Source organism: Nilaparvata lugens, chromosome 3, assembly GCF_014356525.2.
Source record: "Nilaparvata lugens isolate BPH chromosome 3, ASM1435652v1, whole genome shotgun sequence".
Classification (NCBI taxonomy): Eukaryota; Metazoa; Arthropoda; class Insecta; order Hemiptera; family Delphacidae; genus Nilaparvata; species Nilaparvata lugens.
In genome coordinates, this window is record NC_052506.1 from 42,729,315 (window position 1) to 42,755,650 (window position 26,336).

General features: G+C 34.7%; 2 protein-coding genes across 3 annotated transcripts in view; one reads left to right on the forward strand and one right to left on the reverse strand.

Annotated features, from left to right (window-relative positions):
• LOC111045728 (adenosylhomocysteinase) overlaps positions 1 to 15,384 on the forward strand; it is an 86,325-nt gene extending 70,941 nt beyond the window's left edge. Inside the window, exons 6-8 of one of the 2 annotated variants that reach the window (XM_022331179.2) lie at positions 11,781 to 11,978; positions 14,209 to 14,403; positions 15,089 to 15,384. In XM_022331179.2, the coding sequence (XP_022186871.1) occupies positions 11,781 to 11,978; positions 14,209 to 14,403; positions 15,089 to 15,220 (525 nt within the window). In that variant the 3' untranslated portion in view covers positions 15,221 to 15,384. The remainder of the gene's footprint in view (positions 1 to 11,780; positions 11,979 to 14,208; positions 14,404 to 15,088) is intronic. The other variant, XM_039423817.1, reaches the window with a different exon arrangement.
• Positions 15,385 to 16,707: 1,323 nt separating this feature from the next.
• The window catches only part of LOC111045727 (propionyl-CoA carboxylase alpha chain, mitochondrial), a 205,471-nt gene continuing 195,842 nt past the window's right edge, over positions 16,708 to 26,336 (reverse strand). Inside the window, exons 14-15 of the mRNA XM_039423810.1 lie at positions 22,238 to 22,343; positions 16,708 to 17,225 (exon numbers count right to left, since the gene is read on the reverse strand). Of these exons, the coding sequence (XP_039279744.1) occupies positions 17,110 to 17,225; positions 22,238 to 22,343 (222 nt within the window). The 3' untranslated portion in view covers positions 16,708 to 17,109. The remainder of the gene's footprint in view (positions 17,226 to 22,237; positions 22,344 to 26,336) is intronic.

Below are 26,336 nucleotides of genomic sequence, written 5' to 3' on the forward strand. Positions count from 1 at the left end.
AGAATACATCAATTTTTATTTATATGTTGAAGCATTCAAATTAAATCTATTGAACATGATTTCTTATGACTTGGCATTTATATATTTAGTTGGGTGAAGTTATATTTGAAAAATGTATCTGATTATCAATATTATAGTTTTTACAGCATTCTAGTTCATTGTGATTGTTGAAGGGTTGAAGTGAGTTAGTTCAAGTGAATCTAGTACAAGTATTTTGTGATTATAATAGGCTCTTTTTTATTTCCTTTGATGCTTTACTCCAGTAGAGAAAATTGAAAATGTTGGTTTTACATTTTATAAGCTTTATAAATGTGATAAGTCCAGTATTAAATTAATTTATTTTGTTTTTCATTGTATCGCTTTGTATCAATGTAACATGCACTGTTTGCAATTCATCACTATTCTCTCAAGAATTAGCTCGTTATGAATTTGAATCTGAAAATTCATATTTAATTGCTATCTGGATGACTTTTACATACCATTGTTTTTTTTAAAATAATTGTTACATTGAAGAGTCGAACAATTTAATCCATTTGGAAGTGAAAGTAAATCACAGTGCAATTTGAACAATGGATAGTTACTTTGAAATTTAGTTGCTTGATTTAATTTGGGTTGATACTACCATTCTTGATTTGAGTTGATCAGAAATATGCATTGTACATAATGTTTTTCTTTCAGTTTGACTAATCTCTTATCACCAGTCTCGCTTTCATTCATAAGCATGATAATCCTAAATAAGTTGATTGCCTTACGTAAAACAATTTACAATACAAACAATTTTCATTAAATTACTATTATGATGATCATTGGAATTTCTGCCTTTGAATGAGAAAAAGTAATTTTGAGAGCCTTGAAATTGGTACCTATTAGAAAAAGTTGCAGTATTATACTGGAAATTTAGTTATTTGTAATATGCATTATAGGTGGGCTACTGTATTCATTTTTGTGATTATAGACATTAACTACTTTATTCTAGATCACGATAAGGATAAATAGGGAATTGTGAGATGAGAATAACATCCATTGATTTACATAGCATCAATTTGAAAGCTCTGATAATTATGATTGTGAACGGAACTCCAATTCTGGCTCGGTATTGCCTCTTCATGTTCAGTGAGAATAGAAAGCTTCAGAATAATTTGTTCTCAGTATATGTGATGATATTGGTAACATTTAATAACAATTAATATCCAAGCCAAATGAGCAACAAATATGAATGTGTTTTCAGCTTGAAAACTTTCAACTCATCAGGAGTATAGTGTTATCATATAGTATCACAGGTAGGCCTGCCCTTTTCTTTTCTTTGATCACCCGATCTGATTATATTCATCCCATTATCAAGTGTTTGGATTATAAAGAGTAATCAATCAAACAAGGAAAATACAAAAAAGGTTATGAAAAAAATTTGAATCTTCATTCTTCATAAAATAATGATAAAGGAAACAGTAAGTCGGATACATAAAATTTATCATCAAACTTTATAGGAAAACAACAAAATCTGAAACTAGAATTATCAAATTGTGATACCTCTGACTCGTATTAAGAAGGCACACTTCAAATTAATAAATTCTGTGAGCAGACAATGAAAGCCTGATTTTTATCAACTGGGTGGTTGAATCAAGAAAATTATATTTTTTAGAATATTGAAAAGTGTAAATATAGATTCAGTGCATGTCAAACAATAGGCAAAAATTGATTTTTCGAGCGCCATAGTGTAAATAAGATGCAACTTGGAAAGCAGTAGCCTTCTATTTTACTGTTTCACCGTTTACTATGGTGAAGAGAGTCAGCCGCGCCGAACAGAGTCGGCTGTTTCCCCTTCCACAGCGTAATGAATACAACTGATATTGTAGTCCATAATGTAACGAATCGAATGACATATAATATAACTCTTTCCGATCGATGGTCACAGAGATAATTGATTTTCCGTAATTACCTGCATTTTTCAACTTTTAGGGGGGCTAGGGGGAAAGCTCCAGGGGGATTTCTTGGGACTTTTGGGAGAATGACCCTCTGGGAGGGTTCTATCGATGGTAAAAGATTCAGCTTTTATTTAATTTTCGGATCGAAAAAAACTATTGACTGGGCTATTTCTTAATGTCCTATGTGCTCGCTAAGAAATCTCTTGTCGATATTTTGGAACTCTATAGTGAGGTCCACGTTATAATGGCAGTGAAGAAAGATAGGAGAAAAACGTTGCCAAATATCTCCATTTTGCCACTGATTGTACACAGCTGTTACTCAATTCATCCCATTAAATTTGATCTAATAATAATTTATTATCATCTCCTTGATAAAATAATAAATTTAATTTCAAATTAATCAAGAAAATATATTTTTCATAATTTGATTCAAAAATTTACTTCCATAACTAACATCAGATTTTTATTTTTATACAAACCTGAAATGGCGGCTAATTTAAAAAGCTGTGATACACCAATCTGAATTTCAAAACAACAGAAATTAAGTTATTTGGTAGGTATTCTATTCCAATTTCTTTTAAAAATGATAGAAAAATAGAAATCCTTTTTAAAATAAGTAATTTCAATGGAAATAATTCTAAAATAACCTTTCAATATTATCTATACCGATACAAGTATGCCTAGGTCTAACCTAAACGTGTTGGCTAACTGAAGCGTGGATGAAGTCTAGGATGGTTAGTTATCAATTTTTAAAATGTCATTTCAGGTATTTTAATTTTTGTTTCTCATACGGTAATGTCTAAAAATTATTTCATTGTTTCAAAAATACATTTTAAATCAATTATACGACTTGTGTACTAAAGTATTTTGATAGAATGAAGAAAAAAAATGGCGGCTGAGTTACTTTTGTACAGTCACTGTCAAAAGTGAAAATAAAATATTCTGGCAAACTGACAACATTGCAAAGCTAGAGACAGATAGCGCTATCTGATTTGTTGTATGATAGAAAAGGACATCAACAGTATTGTCAATCGTACACTGCCATTATAACGTGGACCTCACTATAGGGTGGTTTTTAAGGGTTTAAAAGTTCGTCTTTTAACATGTATTTTCTTCTTCTTCCAATCTCTTAATTTTAATTGAAATTACCATACCATATGTTAATCTATATAAATAAAAATCGAGCCTCAAATTTTGACGTTCAATAACTTTTTTTATGTGTGCACCGAATTTGATGATTTTTGTTTAGTTGTGTTTGTTATGTTCAGGAGCAGGTTCATGGCCTATCAAATTTATGATCAGACTTCAGGACTCTTTCCTACGGTCCTTCAAAGTTTATATGTAATCCTTATGGAAGAAAATTTGTGAGCTGTCCACACACAGAAATAAAAAATCAGCTGTTATAATCATTGCGTCATCCAACAGCCGTCGGTAGATCTGTTTTTCTATTTTTTTCTTTCTTCCGGTACTGATTCACAGAATTGTAATTCTAATAATGCCGCGGTGCGAACGACGTCCAAACTTGGATCGTAGAACTCGAAATGCTGTAAATTTAGAATATGCACGGGAAAATCAGCAGCAAGGAGATATGCCATTCAATTTCCCAGCAAGCTGCATTCAACTATATCTAAAAATACAAACTTCTGTACAACTAACTAAGCACATAGCATAAAATACTGATTGTTGGATAATTTTCATAAAAATATAGTGCATCATATTTAGCTAAGACTAAGCACACCTGAGGAGGCGCGGCTTGTTGATAGAAACTGGTGGAGATTGCCTTATCACACCGTTCCACGCCATGTCCGATTCAGTGTATGAGTTCTTCCATTCAAACCAATAAGCAAGGAGCACCTGGATGCAAAATGCCGCATCGCGCCTCCTAAGGTGTGCATCCAGCTAAAGTTTGTGATGAGATGCATTAACTATTTGGCGGTACGAAGTTCGCCGGGCCAGCTAGTATAGAACTATAATCCAGAGAGAGTACCTCTTTGAAATAGTTGTTATGATTAAAGTAGTTAATCCGTATGGCTTTTGTTGGTGGGGAGTCCCTTGCGGGAAGGTCCCACCGCCTGAATATATAATTTAAGCCGTCAATGGGCCTTACGACTGTCATACTTCAGCTGGGACCGACAGTTTAACGTGCCCATCCGATAACACGGGAGTGATCTGGTTAAAAAACTTTTGGTATTGAGAGGTTTGAACCCGGGATCTCTAAGCTGCTACGCAGGCACTCGTCCACGGATCACTCCGTTATGATTAAAAAAAAAAAAACATTTTTTTTGTTAAGATTAAAAATTGACAACTAAATTAATAACCAGTCCAATTTTGTCAGGCTGGCATTAAGTTGAGGATGGTTTCTAAACAAGATTCGAGTTCTATCACTTTATTAGGTTATCACCAAGTTGAAGAACTTATTTAGAATACTTTTATCGAGAAAAAATTTGATTGGGCACTGCTGCTTCAATCAGAGCTATTCCTGGGAGTATACATAATTTTTATTGAATCTCAATGTTTCATAAAACAAAATTTTAAGACGGGAGTTGCTTTTATCAATTAATTCTATTCTATCAAGACTAATTTTGTTTGTATATCCGACATCTCGAAAACTGCTTAAACTAGTAGTTCTGTGAACAGTAGACCTCACGCAGTTTTCTCATCCACAAGTATTTAATGTCACCTGTTATGTTAACAAACTCAGTTCAAGTTTGAATTTGTATTCATCCATTTCCGTGATAATCTTTCCATCTGATGAAAATATTCCTCAAATATTTGATAATTTTTTTTCAGTCAAAAATATCATAAATTCTCCAGCATTATTTAATTCATTTTAATTTATTTAACTTTTATTTTTAATTTTCATTTAATTATTTGTATGGACAATATTTATAATCATAAAAATTAATCAACTTATAAATTAACAACTATTTTAGTTGTAGACAATATTTAACATCATAAACATTTCTTTAATCTCCAATTTCTTCTATTTAGAATTATCAGTTATATTTTTAACTGAATTTTTAGTTTATCAGGTACAATAATTATTATTAGCCTATTCAAATTGAGAAAGACTCATTTATTTAAGAGAGAAAGCAATAGGAATGCCCTATACACGCTCAATTCGCGCTGTATAATGAGACAGCTCATGAAAGAGCGGCTATGAAGTGCGATTGAATACAAGCGCATGCGCCGTTAAACGGTGTATTTCTCTTGTGTCACTCCAGCCATCTGTGTAATCCACTTGTCAGCTGAATGATTATGAATAATATCTATAGTCTGATTAATCCTATCTTCAGAGTAGATTATACAGGGTGATTCTTAATTATGGTAAAATAATTTAATATGACTGGAGCAGTGTTTTTGCAAGTAACGATGTGGACTTCAAGTTTAAATCATTTATTAACGTACTAAATGTCTCAGTTGATAATGCTAAGACAGTTATAAATTACAAGTATAAAAATCAGAAGTTCAAAAAGCTCAAACCTTGGATGACTGATGGACTATGTGTTGCAATACATGATAGAGACAAATTATACAATAAATTTCGTAGGAACCCACATAATATACAAATTAAAAATCATTTAAAGGTTTACAGTAGTAAAATTAAAAAGTGGATTGAAATAGCTAAGCAAGACTATTATCAAAATATAAATCAGATGCCAGCTAAAAGGCAATGGAAAGTTATAAATGATGTAACAGGTATGTCCTCAGCGAGGAAAAAATCCATAACTTTTATTAAAAGGGATGGCATTGAGTTTAGGGACTTGCCCTCCATATTTTCAATGAATATTTTGTAAATGTACCTAAAGATGTAATTGATGCTATCTGTAATCCCAGTGAAGATGCTACAGCTTTATATTATGATATTTTCAAAAATAACACACCTAGTAAATCCTTCTTTGAGCCCATTCACTACTATGAAGTCTGTTCTTTGATCAATTCCTTAGCTGATCATAAGTCCCCTGGAATAGATAAATTTTCGACACGTCTCATCAAGGAAATATGTGTGCCTATTATTCCAGTTCTAGTCGATATATTTAATTGTAGCATCATGAATGGTAGGTTTCCCTCTGATTTGAAATTTGCAAAGGTTGTACCTATATACAAAAGTGGTGATGAATATGATGTAGGTAACTTTAGACCAGTCTCTCTTCTCTCAGTTTTTTCAAAGATTTTTGAAAAACTGGTAAAGAAACGCCTTATTAGATTTTTCGATAAGACAAAACTTATTCATGAATGTCAGTTTGGATTTCAGGAAGGTTTAAGCACCGAAATGGCATTGAACTGCTTTTTGAAGGGTATTTATACAGGTTTGAATAGTCCAGAAGGCTGCAGGGTCTCAGGCCTTTTCTTGGATATTAGAAAAGCCTTTGACACAGTCTGTCACTCTATATTGCTGGAGAAACTGCGTAGGGCTGGAATTAGAGGAAACATTCTCCAGTGGTTCCATTCTTACCTGAGTGGAAGAAAGCAATGTGTTACAGTGCAAGGAGTAAAAAGTAATACTTTGACTTTGTTGAATTGTGGTGTTCCCCAAGGATCTGTACTGGGCCCGGTTCTATTTCTGGTTTATATTAATGACTTGTTCAACCATAAATTCAAGGGATGTGTTACATCATTTGCTGATGACACAGCCCTGGTTTATGTTGCTAAGGATTCTCATATTTTGTGCAATATGATGCAGAGAGATCTAAATGATCTTAGCTTGTGGTTTGGAATGAACAGGTTGGCTCTGAATTCGAACAAAACTAAGTATATGTGCTTTTCCTTGTCTACCTCGGTTGACCTCCCTACCCCGCTCAGGTATCATGATATGGATTGCTTGATGGGGCAGCGGAATTGTAATTGTGATGTTGTCTGCCGGACCAATTCTATCAAGTACCTAGGGTAATTTTAGATGATACTCTAACTTGGAGGCTCCATATCAAGAAGCTGAAGCAGGTTCTCTTTCTGATGCTGCGGAAATTCTATCACATAAGGCATCTGTTTCCCGATAATGTTGTCTCTAATATGTACTATGCATTTGTGCAGTCCAGACTTGGGTATGGTATTTCGTGCTGGGCATCCACTTATATATCTCATTTCTTGCCTTTGATTAGGCTGCAGAAGGCAATTATCCGTGTTATTTGCGGTGAGGGTGGGCGAGTCCACTCATTCCACTTTTTAAAGCAAGATCCATCCTGCCGTTGAGATATCTGTATGTCTTCAAGGTTCTGGCACTATTTTATAAGAAAAGTGGTAACCATGGACCTGATGTAGGCCTACCCTATTACACTAGGAATGCTGAGAGGGGGTTCATAACATTGCCTCGTTCTCATTGTACTTTGTTTCAGAAGAGCTTCGTTTTTTTGAGCCCGAAATTTCTCAACTGTCTTCCCACTGAAGTCAAAAATGTAGCTAGTATTGCTTCTTTTAAATCTAGATTAAGATTGTGGTTGATGAATCGTTCACCGGGAGAGATTGAGGATCTTTTTGGAATTTTAATCTGAACTTTATTCACTCGTTCTTCTTTTTTTTGATACACCATTGGAAGGTGTAAGCTATGATTTAACAAAATCAGCTCCATGTTGTATGAGTGTGGTGTGTGTGTGGTGTGTGTGTGTGTGTGTGTGTGGTTTTAATTATTTATTATATTTACTATTTGGTATAATTCATGTTCATTGTCATTATTATTTTATTCCCATTATTTTCAGTTTATAATATCTCATGTGTGTACGCTAAGCGAATTCCCTATTTTATTTTCAATTGTGAGATATGCTCCTGTTTGCAGACAAAGTTCACTCTTTAGCAAACAGTATTGTATTCTTTGACTGTACATTAAGCATTTTTGTTGAATTCAATATTTGATTATTGTTATTCTGTAATGTACTTGTCATAGAATAAAGATTTAAAAAAAAAAAAAAAAAAATACGTGATAGTAGAGGTAAAAATAAGAAAAAAATCTGGTGTGGCGCACTCACACAACTTTCCTTGCCGTTATGGAAATATATCACCTGACGCTAGTGTTCCCGCGCATCTCAAGTCTACTATTCAAAGATCCAAGCCAGCTTGTGACAGGACAATAAAGACTGGAGACACACGAAGTTTGCTATCTCTTCATAGTGAGTGATATAATAGAATCAACAGTTGCCAACCGTTTGTAATTGAAATAACATTTTCTCGAATTTCGAGCTTATTTTCAATTTTAGGTGAAAATGTTACTGCACATTAATTGAAGAGATTTTCATGCTCAATCTTTTCCACTTGGTATTTTTTGTTTAAATTGTATCTAAAGCCTGATAATTGGGAATCTAAAATCAAACTTTGCATAGATGGGACGGAGCTCCTGAAATTTTTACAGATATGGGACTTGTGGCAGTTGATAGAGCTTATCAATGACTATTTTAGTATGAATTTGATCAATATCGTTGGAGCCGTTTTCGAGAAAATCGCGAAAACCCTGTTTTTGACAACATTTTCACCATTTTATCCGCCATCTTGAATTGCATTAAATCGAAATTGTTCGTGTCGGATCCTTATATTGTAAGGACCTTAAGTTCCAAATTTCAAGTCATTCCGTTAATTGGGAGATGAGATATCGTGTACACAGACGCACATACACTCATACACACACACACACACACACCACACACACACACACACCACACACACACACACACACACACACACACACACACACACACCACACACACACACACACACACACACACACACACACACACAGACCAATACACAAAAACCACTTTTTTGGACTCAGGGGACCTTGAAACGTATAGAAATTTAGAAATTGGGGTACCTTAATTTTTTTCGGAAAGCAATACTTTCCTTACCTATGGTAATAGGGCAAGGAAAGTAAAAAGTTCTTATAAACATATTTCCATAAACGCTCCATTAGCGAGCTATACAGGGTGAAAGATTTCGCCCAGAATTCCATTCCTCTGGTGAAATACACCGATGCTGAATTTTTTGGGGACTAGTTTTTGATAAACTTATGCTGGATTCATATGGAAAAATATCTGAAAAATTGAATAAAACTAGTCTGGGTGCTGTAGTGTTTGAGAAAAAAGTTGAAATATGCGAAAAATCCAAGTAGAAAAACACAGACTTCTACGTTTGATGCCCAATAAATTTCTTTAATGACCATAAACAAATAATTTCTCGCAATAAAATTGAAGAGAATTCAATTCTGAAAAGAATCATGTAAGCTGTGTAAACTAAATTTGAATAAAAGTTGAATAAAATGTGTTATTATGTAATACATTACACCACAAAAATTTGCTGTTTGATGAGGAGAGAACTAATAACTCATAGGTTGTAGCTGATTGCAAATAAAATATTCGGTTTTTTATGAAAAGTTTTATTTTTATACGAAAGTAACATATCTAAATGACATTAAATGGTATTGGTCTGTATTTGTGTGTGTGTGTGTGTGTGTGAGTGTACGAGTGTATGTGCGTCTGTGTACACGATATCTCATCTCTCAATTAACGGAATAACTTGAAATTTTGAATTTAAGGTCCTTACACTATAAGGATCCGACACGAACAATTTCGATCGAATGCAATTCAAGATGGCGGCTAAAATGTCGAAAATGTTGTCAAAACATGGTTTTTCGCGATTTTCTCAAAAACGGCTCCAACGATTTCGATCAAATTTACACCTAGATAAGATCTATCAACTACCACAAGTCCCATATCTGTAAAAATTTCAGGAGCTGCGCGCCATCTATGCAAAGTTTGATTTTAGATTCTCAATTATCAGGCTCAGATACAGTTTGAACAAAAAATTTCAAGTGGAAAAGATTGAGCATGAAAATCTCTACGATTAATGTTCAGTAACATTTTCAACTAAAATTGAAAATAAGCTCGAAGTTCGAGAAAATAAGATTATTAAATTGCAAACTGTTGACAACTGTTGATTCTATTTAATTCATTCACTATGAAGAGATAGCAGACTTCGTGTGTCTGCAGCGTTATTGTCCTGTCACCAGCTGGCTTAGATCTTTAAATAGTAGACTTGAGTTGCGCGGGAACACTAGCGTCAGTTGATCAATTTTCATAACGACAAGGAAAGTTGTGTGAGTGCGCCACACGTGATTTTTACTCTAGATATACAAATAACCACGGTATATAGAAGATTTTTCATCTAAATACCTATATGCAAATAACTATTATTTCCACTTTATAAAATTAGAAAAAGTGAAGATTTAATGAGAGTGTTTACATAATATAACATCTGGGACAAAAAGCAAAAAAATGGTTTAAATAATTATAAATTGAAACAGGTGTGATCATTAACATAATCTATGTTTCAACTCGATGTGCTTTTGTCTGTCTGTATGTAATGCGATTACGGCCAAACGCGTTGATAAAATTCGATGAGATTTGGCAGGAATATTCCTTTTTCAGCTGCGCGTCAATGTATACACAAGGTTTTTTTGAAATTTGGCATTTTAAGGTTAATATGAAAGGAAAAGGAATTCCTCTATACTCTGATATCACCATATATACAGGGTGATTCTTAATTATGGTAAAATAATTTAATATGTGATAGTAGAGGTAAAAATAAGAAAAAAGTTCTTGTAAACATCTATCCATAAACGTTTCATTAGCGAGCTATACAGGGTGAAAGATTTCGCCCGGAATTCAGTTCCTCTGGTAAAATACACCGTTGCTGAATTGTTTGGGGACTAGTTTTTGAAAAACTTATGCTGGATTCATATGGAAAAATTGAATAGAACTAGTCTGGAAGCTGTAGTGTGAGTAGTGTTTGGATTCATATGGAAAAATATCTGAAAAATTGAATAAAACTAGTCTGGAAGCTGTAGTGTGAGTAGTGTTTGAGAAAAAAGTTGAAATATGCGAAAAATCCAAGTAGAAAAACACAGACTTCTACGTTTGATGCCCAATAAATTTCTTTAATGACCATAAACAAATAATTTTTCGCAATAAAAATTGTAGAGAATTTAATTCTGAAAAGAATCATGTAAGCTGTGTAAACTAAATTTGAATAAAAGTTGAATAAAATTTGTTATTATGTAATACATTACACCACAAAAATTTGCTGTTTGATGAGGAGAGAACTAATAACTCATAGGTTGTAGCTGATTGCAAATAAAATATTCGGTTTTTTATGAAAAGTTTTATTTTTATACGAAAGTAACATATCTAAATGACATTAAACTTATACCAAATGACTAAATATGATGTTCAAAGTGACCTCCGTTGTTCTGAATTCATATGTTCAGACGTCTTCTCATTGATTGTCGGACCCGTTCAAATATTCCAGGAGTCTGCTTTATCATTTCTATTCCGTTGAAAATCCTTGATCGGAGTTCTTCAATAGTATCAATCGGAGTATTGTATACTAAGGTTTTCAAGTGTCCCCAAAGATAAAAATCCAAAGGATTTAAGTCTGGTGACCTAGCTGGCCATGGTACTGGCCCACCTCGGCCTATCCATTGATTTGGAAACCTGTGATTCAGGTGTTCACGAACAGCAACACTGGAAAGAGCATGTTGAACGAATGTCAGCTAATATGCTGTGTTGTGCTGAAAGTACTTGACTCAAAAAAGCTCCTTGTGTATCTTTTCGGATGCAACACGTTGCTTTTGAGAAGATACGAAAGAGCATCTGTTGCTTATGGAAAGATACATTTTCAAAAATGTTCTATGTCTTTCAATAGGTAGTATTTTAGTCTAGTGGCCCTCCGACGATAGACAAAGCTAAAGGAACCGGACTTTACTTCATGTTGTAATTTTATAATGTTGCTGTCTTTATTGGACTATTTTTATCTATGGGCTTTTGTTGAATTGTTGATGATCTATCTCATTTTCTCAACTTTGTTTGCTACTACTAGGTCACTACCATGGACGAGGTAGCTAAGGAAGGCCAGATATTTGTTACTACAACTGGTTGCAAAGACATTATCAGGAGTGATCATTTCAAGCAAATGAGAGACGATGCTATTGTCTGCAATATTGGTCATTTTGATTGTGAAATTGATGTCGCCTGGTTGGAGAAGAATGCCAAAGAAAAAGTGAACATCAAGCCACAGGTAATTAATTACATTGTTTGGTTTTACAACTTATAATATTAATCTCTGATATTGACTATTTTTCAGGCCGGAGGCGCCTGACACACTTATCTAGGACCTTATTCTTCTGTTCTTTATAGGAAAAACTTCAAGAGAAGACAGTAGTGTTTTTCATCGGAAACATCTCATTGCACATATATTCTAATTGAGTAACTTGACCCATTTTATCCTAGAGTTACCATATTATGGTCACACTAAGCAAGCAGTGGGAAAATAAGTGGGACATATTTGACTAGTTGTTTTATTGAGTTGAGAAACCAAACGAATTCTTGCTAAGAGGACAAGTCTTATAGTGATTCGTTGAGATTGGAATCGATTAACAATGATATAAATCTACTTTAATAGTCCACTAGATTTTTGTATTGCTGTATGTCATGTATACTCTTTCAGTAAGGAAAATTCTTGGCTACCTTTTTTCAAATAATATTAATTTCAGGATTCAGGTTGGATACAATAAACAACAATGAAGAAGGATGTATTCGTAGTAATTCATAAGATTCACCATATTTGGCCTCAACAAATCCATTTTATATTACACTGTTACCATGTGGTAACGCTAGGACAAACTAATGGTCTTGGTTGCAATCTAGGCAGGAAACAGCTGAATATTTCTGCAAAAGGAATATTAAGATGTTTTCATCATTTCCACCAACTAAAGTATATTGCCACTTTTGAGTGTGAACAACTACAACAACTACATTACTATTTCAGGCCTAAATGTACAGAAGCACTGAACATCATTCAAACTAATGATGAGGAAGATGATACGGCACTGATTTATTCAGTGCGCCTCCTGAAAAGTGTCGTAGGCAGCTCACCAAGGAAGATTATGGAGGAAAAGTTTTGGGAGGGTTCATAGACAATAGGCAATACAAAAATAATAAAGATTGCTCATGGTGTTTATGATGAATGATAAATGAAACTAAATCCAGTTGATAATATTATTTAGAAAAAATAACAAAGAAATGAAAAATTAGGAAATAATTTTGGAATCATGCAATTTTCATAATCTACTGGCCCATTTGACAATCTTTATGTATGTATTATATTTGTTTGATTCATTCAATATGAACTGTTTATTTATCAAGTACGGTATGTCAATAGCAGTTGATCACCCTAGCGTTAACATAATTATTATGTTAACACCTGTTCTTAGCTGACTCATCGATATTTATATATATATATAAATGAATGTCTGTTTGTGGGTTTGTTTGTTTGTTCCCTATAGACTTGAAAACTACACGACAGAAAGGCATGAAACTTTGGGAATATGTTGTGTAAATATTTTTGGGGATAATAATAGTTATTTATTAATTCATTTTACAGACCTATGTTTTCGAAATTTTCGGCCGAGCTGCTACCGAAGAACGGAAAGATGATCATGATTCAAGATCATATTGTGATGATATGATTTAGCATCTAAAGTTACCAGCTGTAATAAACACGTCACCCTGTGATAAATTGTGTACTGGTATTAAAACGGTAGTTTGGAATATTGAAGTGTAGTTGATTGGTACCAGTTGTAGATAATGGTTCCTTAGAAGACCTATACAAATAATTATCATTCCCCCATTATTGAGAAACTGGAAAATGTTGAAAAAAAATTATTCACCTCATGAAAGAGAGTTGTTCATATACATTAAATTAATCTTTGAAACACAGATTTAACCTATCAAGATTTTTTTTAATTCAACACTACCGATAGATATTACTACCAATTGATTGAGAAGAATATGTTTTCGGAATTATAAATGCTTCATGACTAAGCACATAGGAAGTCCGTATTGAGATGTAAATGAAAATATTGATTGTCTGATAAATTTTATGATTCACACCAAATAAAGTCAAGTGTGACATGAGATACATTGACTTTTTGGTGGTACGAAGTTCGCCGGGTAAGCTGGTCATACATATTTGCAATTGAGACCCAATATTATGGACTAAATATGGTTCAAACCAATCAATGACTGTACCTAGAATACATTTCTTGGTTCAAACTATGTATTTCTCACTGAAAAAAACATAAGATTGAAAAATATATATTTGTAATAAAATGGGATAAGTTAAGGTAACTCAATAAAATATTGTTTGCATTATACCAACAAAAGTCTCTATTCTTTGATTATTTCAAAATTTTACTTTCAATTAATTATATTGTAAAAAATGATATTTTTTATCTTGATTTCACTAGGTTGACCGTTACACATTGAACAATGGAAGACACATAATTATTTTGGCGGAAGGACGTCTTGTGAATTTGGGTTGTGCTAACGGACATCCTTCGTTCGTGATGAGCAACTCCTTCACCAATCAAGTACTAGCTCAGATTGAACTATGGACGAAAACTAGTGAATACCCCATCGGTATTCACATGCTGCCGAAGAAGGTATTTTGAATTTCATGTAATCCTGTTCTATCAAGCAAGAAAATGTTGTATGTTTGACTGTAGGTATGTATGTAGGACGGAACTTCTAAATCGCTAAAGGACATAAAAAGGATTAATTTGTCCTTCGAATAGCAGCTGATGAACTGTCTATAGAACTAATCAAAATCGATCAGCTGTCAGGTGTATAATCAATTGCATGCAATTCATAAATCAATGCAAATTGGACTGTTTCTTTCGACTCGGGCTGTACAGCAATGATTTAAGTCATTGAGGTTTGAATTATTGAATATTCATTTAATGAGAATCAATTAGGATCTAGCACTTGAAGCCGTGTCCACACTGAACAAATGTTCGACAAACATGCTTGTTGAAAAATTTTGGGCAAATTTTATTATGTTTGACAAACAATGTTTGCCCGTGGCCAGTATGAACGCGTCACCAAACAAAATATTTGTAAGTGGGAAGAACAGGTTTTATGTTTTACAGCTGTCAACTCTGAAAATATTTGGAAAAATCGTAATTTTTGATTGACAAACAATGATTTTCCAAACTTTTTGAAATGTTTGTCCCTGAGCTCGTCAACAAACATGTTTGCCGAACATTTGTTCAGTGTGGACACGGCTTAATATATTAGATTAGTAACTAACAATTGAACTTCAATTAATTGTACTTTTTTTCATTTTAGCTCGATGAAGAGGTTGCTGCACTCCATTTGGATCATTTGGGCGTGAAGCTTACTAAGCTTACATCTGAACAAGCAAAATATATTGGAGTACCACAAAACGGACCATTCAAACCTGAGTACTACAGATACTAGATATGCGTAGCCTACATTTAATCGAATCTCTTTTTAATTTGAAAGTGCATAATGTAGGCTATCATTAATATTGAGAACCTTTTGAATTACTATGTAAGCTTTTGTGAATTGCTTTCAACGATTTTCAGATTTGTTTGACGAAAATAAATATTTTTGGCACCTTATATTGTGTGTTATTAATATTTGAGGGGTGTCTCGGCAAAGTCAGCAATCTCCACTAAAGTATTTTGCTGGGAAATCACAAAAAACTGTACCTGGCACATATACCATTGCTTTCATGAAATTTTTATGGGATAATTAAGATGATATCATAATATCATTAAATATACATGCTCAAGTTCCTAGATTGATCACAAAATCTGTAATAAGCAAAAATATGTAGGAGATTGCTGACTTTGACTTGTATTTATGGAGTTTGCTGTCTTTGGAAAAATATGTTAGTTTCACATAAAAAATGAAATGACAGAAAAGCCTTTCTGAGTCTATAATTAACACAATATAATAAATTATTATTCATGCATGATTTAAAATAGTTTATACAAAATGTTTATAGTTTTATACAATATATATATGGTGTTAATTATAGATTCAGAAAGGATTTTCTGACATTTCATTTTTTATGTGAAACTAACATATTTGTTCCAAAGACAGCAAACTCCATAAGTACAAGTATATATATTTTTTTTCTATTAAAATATGTACATCTCAAGTTCAAAATTAGCTGATAAGAAAAAGTCAATGCAAGAAATAGTAAAAAATAATAGGGGCATCATAATAGTGGATAGAAATTAAACTAAATACTCTGGAATATCTACAGTTCCTTCGCACTCAACATCAGAGTCTTGTTCTTACCTAACAATATTATTATTACGACCAATGAAATTTGAAAAATTATCTAGTTCTCTTACTTCTTCCCAATTTTCACCAAAATGTTTCATCAACAAGTCTTTACATCCCTACATTTTTTCTTCTCTCACAGTATTGCAATATTCATTTATAATTATTGGGTTGAAATTTTTCAACCCATGTTGACGATCCACAACTAATTGAAAACAATATTCACCCAAAATTTTTTAACTTTCTCTTTAAATAGTTTTTTACGACGTTTACGTTACAACTGCAACTACTGTACTTGGAGTCTTTGGAGATCACAGTAGAGCTACATAACCTAAAAAAATGGTCATGTGACTGAATACTCAACTGCCATTGGTCGCTGTGGAGACTGCTATTTCTGAAGCAAACGGTACAGTGGATATTGCTGGCTTTGAAATGAATAAGAGTTTTTCAACTCGGTTTTCTACAGGAAGTTGCTGTCTTTGACAAGAACTGATTTTATCATTGGAAAGAGCGCTATTAATAGTAGGCTACAATATAGCATCAAAAAATCATAAAGTGAAAAAATTTGAGATTGCTGACTTTGCCGCGACGCCCCTCATTTCTAAATGTCTCGTAAAAGGTTTTGATTTTGTATGATATAATAACTGTTGTAGAGGAAGATTACAAGAATATCTTTATTGTACAGTACAATAATTTATTGAACAATTTATTCACATTCAACTGGATCTGTTCAAAGAACACTAAATTATTTACATTAGTAGTTCTTTATTTTTCTTTAATTTATCAATTGAAAATTACTTTTTTACTGATAATCACAAAATATTATTCCCATGTTTAAAGCATTAAACTAAATTTATACAACAAGTTATGACTAAAAATAATTCTTTTTCAGTTGAGTACCTTGCAGAACACAATAACATCTTGGAGGTACTAACCTCGGGTTATAAAAACGTACTAAAAAGGTATTTCAGTTTCATGAGCTTCCATTTCTGAGCGGAACAAAGAGAGGTTATGAACAATATTTTCTGGTTATTCAAATAACCGGATTTGAACTATTCAAACTCCACTAATACATCGTCTTTACTGACATTACTTCCAACTTTCACATTGATAGACTTTATTTTACCAGATGCGTCAGCTAGTAGAGAATTCTGCATTTTCATTGCCTCTGAAACAGGAAAAAAATTGTTACATGTAGAAGTAAAAGCTCTTTCTTTTAAATCAGGAAAATGCAGTACCTATAAAAATGATTTAATTTATTCTTATGAAGGCAAAATATATTAGAATTAGTTTATATTAACATTTTCTTAAATTTTGGGCTCGTTTTGTTGATTGAAACGATAGGAGTAAACGCACGCAATTTTTTCCTTCTTTAATATCAAAATGCTTGCATTCAATTATTTACACGTAAGGAACAACTTGTCTACTTGCGATCGATCAGCATGAAAGGGGGAAAATCATGTGTATATATAGCAGTAAGGAAAAGATCAATTCTTCATCATACATTGAAGTCAACTTTAAATAAAATAGAATGTTACGAAAAATGTGATCTTTACAGAACAGTAGTACTTTTTTCCCTATTTGGAGTTTTTCCCTTCAGGGAAATTTCCTAATAAGTTATTTGTGAAATCACAAATAATTTTGCATCTTTTACAGTATTTACCTATTGGTACATAGTAAAAATAAAATAAAATTTTCATGGTTGCAAATCAGCTTCCGCTGAGGTTACTTCTTTGGTTGGCACCAAATGAAATATGAACATGATAGATAACATTCACTTTTGAAATTTAGTCTTTGTATAGCCAAACACCGCCGTACACCTTCTTCATCCTCTCCCATTCCGTCCTCTCCTGTGCTACCCTCTGCCATGTTGCTCCACCGCAGACTCTCCTAAATTCCTCGTCCCATCTGTTGGTTGGTCGTCCTCTGCTTCTCTTCAGTGTTCGTGGATACCAGTCTATTATCTTCTTTGTCCATCTGTTGTCTTTTGTTCTCGCTATATGTCCTGCCCAGTTCCATTTTCTTTCTACTATCAACCGTCCTATGTCCTCAACCATTGTCTCTTTGGATATCCATATTTTCGTCTTTTTATCTCTTTTAGTAACTCCCAACATGATCCTTAGCATTGCTCTCATACTAGTTCTCATTTTCCTGATAATTTTTCCTGTGAGAGTCCATGTTTCACAGCCATACAACATAACTGGGATTATACACATCTGAAATAATTTTCGCTTATTTTCCATAATAACCGTGGAGCGGAAAAGGTGATTAAATCTTTTAAACATTGACCAACCCAACGCAATTCTTCTTGTGATTTCTCCCCATTGACCGTCTTTTCCAATTCTTTGCCCTAAATATATGAAGCTGTTGACATTTTCGATAATTCTTCCTTGGTTCAAATCAATTACTTCATCTGCTTGACAATTGAAACTCATAACCTTTGATTTTTCAAAATTTACTTTAAGGCCTATTTGTTTTGTTTCTTCCATCATCTCCTTTAACATATCCTTAACTTCACTTGCACTTCTTCCTATAAGAACAATATCATCGGCAAATTTCAAGCAGTTCAACCTCTCCCCATTGATATCTATGCCTCTATCTTGCCAGTCTAAATTTTTGAAGGTTGTTTCTAAAACGGCATTAAATATTTTTGCAGATGGAACATCACCTTGTCTTAATCCTCTTTTCACACGTATCTCTTTACTCTCTCCTCTTACTGAACATTCTAATTTCATATTCTCATATATATATATTTAAAAATTTGTAAATATTCATCTTCAACACCAAGTCCAGCTAACGTATTCATAATAGCGTTGGTTGTTACACTATCGAATGCTTTTTCAAAGTCGATGAATAGTAGGACCATTTGGAAATTGTATTCCCTCGCCTTTCGTATCAATTCCAGCAGTACTAAGATATTGTCTAGTGTAGAGAAATTTTTCTTGAATCCGGTCTGATCGTTCTGTGTTGCGGCATCTAAATTTCTTCCTATTCTGTATGTTATTATTGCAATGAAGACTTTGTAAATTGTACATATGTCTTCCATATCGGAGCATTCAGTATTCATTCCATGAGCTAGGTTTTCTTCCAATTTCTCTTCAAATGATTTCATTTTTAGTGCTTCTGAACTCAGTCTCGTGCGGACTTTTTTGTTGAATCTTCTTCTCTCTTCTATTTTTATAATCATCTTAATTGGTCTATGGTCACTTCCTATGTTAACATCATTCTCTACGTCCACATCTTGTACAATGAGTTTTTTGTCTGTTATGAAGAAGTCAATCTCATTTTTTGTTTCTCCATCCGGACTCATCCAAGTCCACTTTCTTGTTTCATTTTTCTGGAAGAAGGAGTTCATCAAATACATATTTTTCCCTTCAACAAATTCAACAAGCCTATCTCCTCTTTCATTTCTTTCACCTAATCCGTAGTTTCCAACACATTTTTCACCGTTGTTCTTGCCAATTTTTGCATTCATATCTCCCATTATTATATTGTACCTACATATATCCTTTCCTAAGGCCTCATTCAGTTCTTCAATTTCCTCATCAGTTGAATTTGATGTTGGTGCATAGACTTGTATTATTTTAATTCTACCCATTCCTTCTTTGAGTTTCCAAATTATTGTCGATATTCTGTGAGTATGTTGCTTGAAGCTTATGATTTTCTTTTTTGTCGCATTGTTTATTAGAAAACCTGTTCCTCCTGTTGGACCATTGCCATTCACGTACAGAACAATATTATCATCATCCAGGCTCAGACATTGTTCTCCGTCTCTCCTTACTTCCGCAAGTCCTATTATATCCCATTCTACATTTTTGACCTCTTCCACCAGCTGTTCCACTCTCCAGTTCTCCCTAAGAGATCTACAATTATATGTGAGTATAATGATATTATCTTGATTTTTTCTCTTCGCCGATCTTCCATCCTTTCCGAAGTCTTTATCAGTTGGTTTCCTTTCATTTTCCGTTCTTGCTATTCTAACTCCACGCCGTGGTTGCTACTGTGGTTGTGAAGGCTCTTCCACACCACCCCGCTCTCTTCCAATTCTCTTTATATATGTTTCCATTGTATTCAAGTTCTTTTTCTTCACGAGTCGTTCCGTATTTGTGTTTTGGGTGCTTGCGTCACCGTCGCCTCCTGTTGTGGGAGAGCTTCCCTCACTCCTTGGCCTTTTTTTTCTTTTTCCTTATTATATGCTTCTTTTAAGCTATCCAGGTTGTAGAGCTCACCGTCAATCATTAATTTATCTTTTTTCATTAGGACCTGTTTACCTCGTTTCTTGTATTCCATAAGGAATGGGAATAATTCCTTTCTGATGATGCGCGTTTCCATGTCAAGGTCTTCCTTTATTTTGATGTGGTTAAACCTTTCTTCTCTTGACAACATGTATTTCTTCCTCAAAACGTCGTTCCTAGTAAACGTTGAAGTCAACTGTGCTCTAATTGGTCCATCCTTTTCAGTAGGATTCAATTTTCTCAAGTTATCGATATCCTGATTTCTAATATCGACGCCAATGTATGAAAATATTCCTATTATTTCTTCTCGTAGTTTCCAGTAATTGCCTCTATCTTTCAGGCCAAAAATGATCAAGTTTCTATTTCTATCTGAGTTCTGTTTCCATTCTCTTTCCGTTTTTATTTGCGTTTTCAGTAGTTCTACTTCTTGCTTTAGGGTTTCCAGTTCATCATTGAACTTTCTATTGATTTCATAAATTTTCGTCTCCAGACAGTCTAGTTTATTTAACTTTTGAAGAATCTCATTATATTACTATTTCCTATATATAATGTTTTCACTACAGACAGACTGCTCCTATGAAATTGGCAACTTTGAGCAAGCTCTGATACAGAGCACTCCTTGATACAATGCCGATTAAATAAGTTGGTACTCCTGTTCGATTCAAAATGTCCAACCGGCCAATACTACTACGCTGAGGGACGATTATACGGAATTTACACACCACTACTAGCACACTAAGACAGCGATAAGATAAATAACAGCTTGATGCTTGTTCTAATTGTACTCGAAAATCAAAATCTTGGTTAGACGACAACTTTAGTTTCTTTATAATAACTTGTACTCACGTAAGATCGCCTTTAATAAAACTTTTAACATGAAATATTCACTTTCACATTCACTGAGCTGAAAAATTTCAAGCATCAAAACAAATAAACTTGTTAAATTACTTCAAAATACAGAGCTAACACTTTTATTACCTTTCCACTGCAAGTCAAGCTTGCCAACCAATGTTTTAATTACTGAATAATAAACACAAATGATGAAAAGTTTTTTGATCAGCTGTTTTAGCACACTTGAAATTTGGTAAATCTTAGTTCCATGTTAGCGGCCGGAAAGGGTACTCTTTCCGGCCTTAGCCGAAAAGAAACCTGTTTCTTACGTCAGACGAGAGTCGTCTGCAAACAATGTCTTTCAAATCCACGTAGGGACTGGAAAACAGCTGCTTTCTGTGCAGTTTGGCGAAAACAAATTATTGGCATAGAAGGAAATTGTTGAACACAATTTTAATGTTATTTAGTAAGTTATACCGTTCCAATTTCCATCTGAATATTAGGTGCGGTTGACTATAGTGATTTCTGAGTACGGTACTTTATTTCCCCGTATAGTACTAAAAATTCATCATTGAGGTGACTCCATATGTGAGAGCTCGGTCTTGCGGAGGCGCCTTTATGCTCGCTTAACCGCTGCGCAAGCGCAGTATAAATTTTTCAGGCATTTGTTTATGCTTGATTAGAAAATTTAATAGCCTTTAAAACTAGCGAATTCAGCAATAATAGGTATGAATGATAAATATACATAATAACATCTAATAATATTATGTAATAAGTACTTATAGACGGTTCATTCACAAGAATTAGCTTTAATTTGTAGCGGCGTTATGGTGACCGAGCTTTTCCTCGTGACATGAACTATCTATAACACCAAATAAATACCAGTAGAATATTGCAGCTGAAAGAACATTTTTCATGAAATTCGAATGGATAGTTTCTCCCTTGCATTCTCCAAATTAAAATATTATGAATTGAATTATTAATGAAATATTTTGTCTTCAAAATATAACGTTGCTCATTTTACTCTTGCTGCATCCATAACTATTTTATTGAAATGTTTGAAAAAAATGTAAATTTTTCCAAAATAAATAGACCCTGATAGCATTGTGCTCACCGACAATACACAGTTCTTGTCCCTTGACTACTTGGCAGCCCACTTCGCAGCTGACTGCTTTCACAACTCCTGGCATGGGCGCCACCAATCGTTTCGAAGTGTCCGTCTGAAATCAACAACAATATGAATACTGTATAAGTTAGTACAGTTCTGTTGAATTGTAGAAAATTTCCATGACATAGATAGCAGGTTTATAATGGATACGGTAATGAGGTCGACGGTGATTCAAAGAATGAAAGGGAATTAAATATCACAAAGATATTAGGCTTTTATAAAAAGGAATCTGTTGACCTGTCGGCAGTGATAGAGAATAGAGGATCTGCAACAACCTAGATCTGCAAGCTGCAAGAGCTATACAACAACCCAGATATTGTAGCTTAAATAAAAGTGAGGCATCTAAGTTGGTTGGGGCATGTGGAACGTACGGATAAATAAAATATCGTTGTCATCGTCATTTGTTGAAAATATTGATGATTTCAAGAGGGGAGATTATTATGGATTATATTGTCATATTAGGGATGCAGATTGGGATTCATTGTATTCTTGTGCTGACGTTGATGGGGCGGTTGATGTTCTTTATACCAACATTTTCAACGATCTTGATGAGTGTTTACCTAAACGGAAGAAATCAGGAGTGAAGAGTAAATATCCTTACTGGTTTAACCTGAGATCATTAATGACATAAAACAAAAGAATAAATGCTCCCGAAAAAGGAAATTTTCAAGGTATCATGATGAGTTGTTCAAAAAATTGAGAGCTGAGATAAAGTTGAAAATTCAAAATGCCCATCGTGCACACTTAAATGAATTAGAGTCTCAGATGAAAGGCAATGTTAAATCATTTTGGAAATTCGTCAATAGCAAGCGCTGCAATAGTTTTTCAGAAAATGCAATGAAGCTGAATGATGTGTCATATTTTGGTAGGGATATTCCCAGTGCATTTGCTGAGTACTTTGCTTCTGTATATGTCACTGACCCTCCTTGCCCGAATAGTGATACAGTGGATTGCAGTAATAATGGTGGCTGCTTTTTCAACTTGTCCTCGGTCTCCATTGAAGAGATTTCTGCAGCAATTGTGAAGTTGAAGCCAAGAGCATCGATGGGACCGGATGGTTTACCACCATTTATAATAATTCATGGCTGTGCTACATTGCTGTTGGAACCATTGAAGTTCATCTTTGACATGTCATTGGGGCTTGGCGTTTTTCCATCTAGGTGGAAGATAGCCCGTGTCACCCCAATTTTTAAGAGTGGGAATAGGTACCTGATTACTAATTACAGATCAATATCATTATTGAATGTACTAGCTAAGGTTTTTGAAAAGGTTATATCTATATATATATATATTATATATATATATATATATATATATATATATATATATATATATATATATATATATATATATATATATATAAAAAGCGAAATGGCACTCACTCAGAAGGTTGGTAGCACTGTTTTGTTTGTATTCGGACTGCGTGAGCTGGTGAGTGGTTTGACTTGCTGAAGGTGAAGCATAGACGCTGTTCTTTCGTGAATGCGAGCCATCTTTCTTTTTGCCAGTTTCTGCTTGTTGTATTGTTTTCGTTAAGGGATCTACCGTACTTTAAGACTATAATGTATCTGTTTATCTAGGCTATGTACACATGGTAGCGTCGCACCGCGCGGTGCGACGCGCGTCCAAAATTCTGCAGTTGTACACATGCAAGCGTTTTATACGCGGCGTCCACCTCCAGTTTAGCAATGGAAGTTGAAGAGGTAACATGTATGTGGCTTGTGTATCGTAGATATAACTTGAGGAAATACAAACCCAAATTTTTAAACTATTTGCGAATGTCGATTTCATCTTTTGACGAGTTATTGGAGATCGTAAAAGACGACTTGGCAGTTGATCTTGTTCTGTTCTTGTAATCATGACTCGCCATATCCCATATGACACGTCGACTTTTTACTTCTTCTATAAACAATTCTGTGTCAAAATTGTTCATTTCCATGGCTGCACACTGAACAGAGTTGCTGTAAAATCACTACACAAAACAAGTGAACTAGATCAAAACTCGCGTCCGACTGCTCTCATGTGTACAGTCCAACTGACTGTAGTGTACTGGGAACTGCGCTGTCGCCGCGCGGTTCAGGTTGCAAGTCTGGGCGGCGCAGTGCGCGGCGCGTCCAGATTTGAGTGAGCTGTGCATGTGGACGCTGCCATTAGCTCCATTGTATATCGCACCGCGCGGTGCGACGCTACCATGTGTACATAGCCTAAAAGACAGTAGGACGCGGCAGTGATAGTGAGATAACAGTGAGTGGGGTGGGTGGCAGTCAAAAAGCCGGCACCTACAGCTGTTTATATAGACTGGTCACGTGTTGCGTTTCTATGACAACTACCGACGCTAAAATTTGAACAAAGTGCGGCAATAGACTGTGTACTATCGATACACCTGTTGCAGTGGTGACAGCGTCTTTCTTATCTTTTTGAGGTGATATCTGATTAAACTCTGTGCTTCGTTCACGACTGTTATCGTTCAACAGCTTTCCTGTGGCTTTTTTTCCTGTCTTATCACTCTACAACATCTATATTTGCAACTAATTGATCATCATCACGAATGATATAATGAGTGCAGATTCTGATATCGATAAGGATAATAATATGTTTCTGTCTACCACCCGATCTTCTCTTGGCAGTGATTTCTTGGGCTTTGAGGACTCAAGGGACAGGGACACAGAGATAACTGTGCTTAAATCTAGAGTTGATGAACTTGAGAGGGAACTACAGGGGGGACGAGAGCGCTGGGAGCATGAAAGAATAGAGCTGATTTCCACTATTGATAGCTTGAAAACATCAATAGAGGTTCTTGACGCAGACAATAGTTTTTTGAGGGGTAAAAATGGCACGTTAGAGGCTGATATTGCCGATTTCAGAAACTTTTACTCTCCAGGCGACACTCAACACAATAGGACACCATTAGATAGTAATACCGTTTCAATTAATAACTATTTTGATATTTTGTCGGGCCTTAAAAGTAAATAACAACACACAGCCAATAAAGCTGAAGAAAAACGAGATAAAAAGTTGGTAAACGATTATAAGAAGAAATCAACGGTAAAAAATTTGAAAAAGAATGTAAAACGAGTACTGATTGTGTCTGATAGTCATGGGAGAGACATTGGATGGGACTTGAATGAGCAGGTGAAGGGAAGTGGGTTTGAAGCAACTGCAATCTCCAAGCCAGGATGCAATTTTAACGAAGTGACACGCGACATTGACGTTCTCGCAAAAGATTTTAACCTGAATGACATGGTAGTAATTTTAGCTGGTACAAATGACGTCGTTAATAAAACAGTTCAGCCCACGAACCTTGATTTGAGTAAAGTAAGTGGAACTGCTAGACGCACCAAAGTAGTCATAGCATCGATCCACCATTCACCAATCACCATTCAGATACCGTTAATGAATGTGAATGTGGATAAACTCAACTCATGGATGTATGAAGAAATTATAAAAATGTCCAATACGCAACTTCTTGACTTGAGCAACTTTGACATTACAGATACAGACTATACTCGACACGGCTTACATTTTAATAGACATGAAGGTAAACCAAAACTAATAAAACTATTAAAAAATCACATTCTAGAAAATCATGACAGTGATCACAATAAAACTGGATATTCTGGCATGCAAGCAGAGCACGGTGTCTCTTATATTCAGACTCTGAATATTGTGGATACCCCACATCTATCAGAGATGAGAGAGCTTTGATGCAATTGGAGAGTCCAATACAACAACTGGACAATAGAGAACCGCAACTTGAGAGCCCTGTTCAACAACTGGAGAGTCCAGCTGCGCAGCCAAAACAGCAGCAGCAATCCAAGCGACTGCGGAGCATCGAACGGTTGGTGAACATGTGGCGGATCCGAGAGAGGACGAGTGACGGCAACGACGACGATAACACCTCCCAGCAGACGGTAGCAACACCAAGCGGAAGAGCAAGAGGTAAGCACCCAACGAAGAGCGGCGACATACGCAGCTGGATAGCGCGCGGAAGCAAGGCGAACGAAAAACGAGCACAAAGTGATATAGCATAGCATAAGGATTGTGC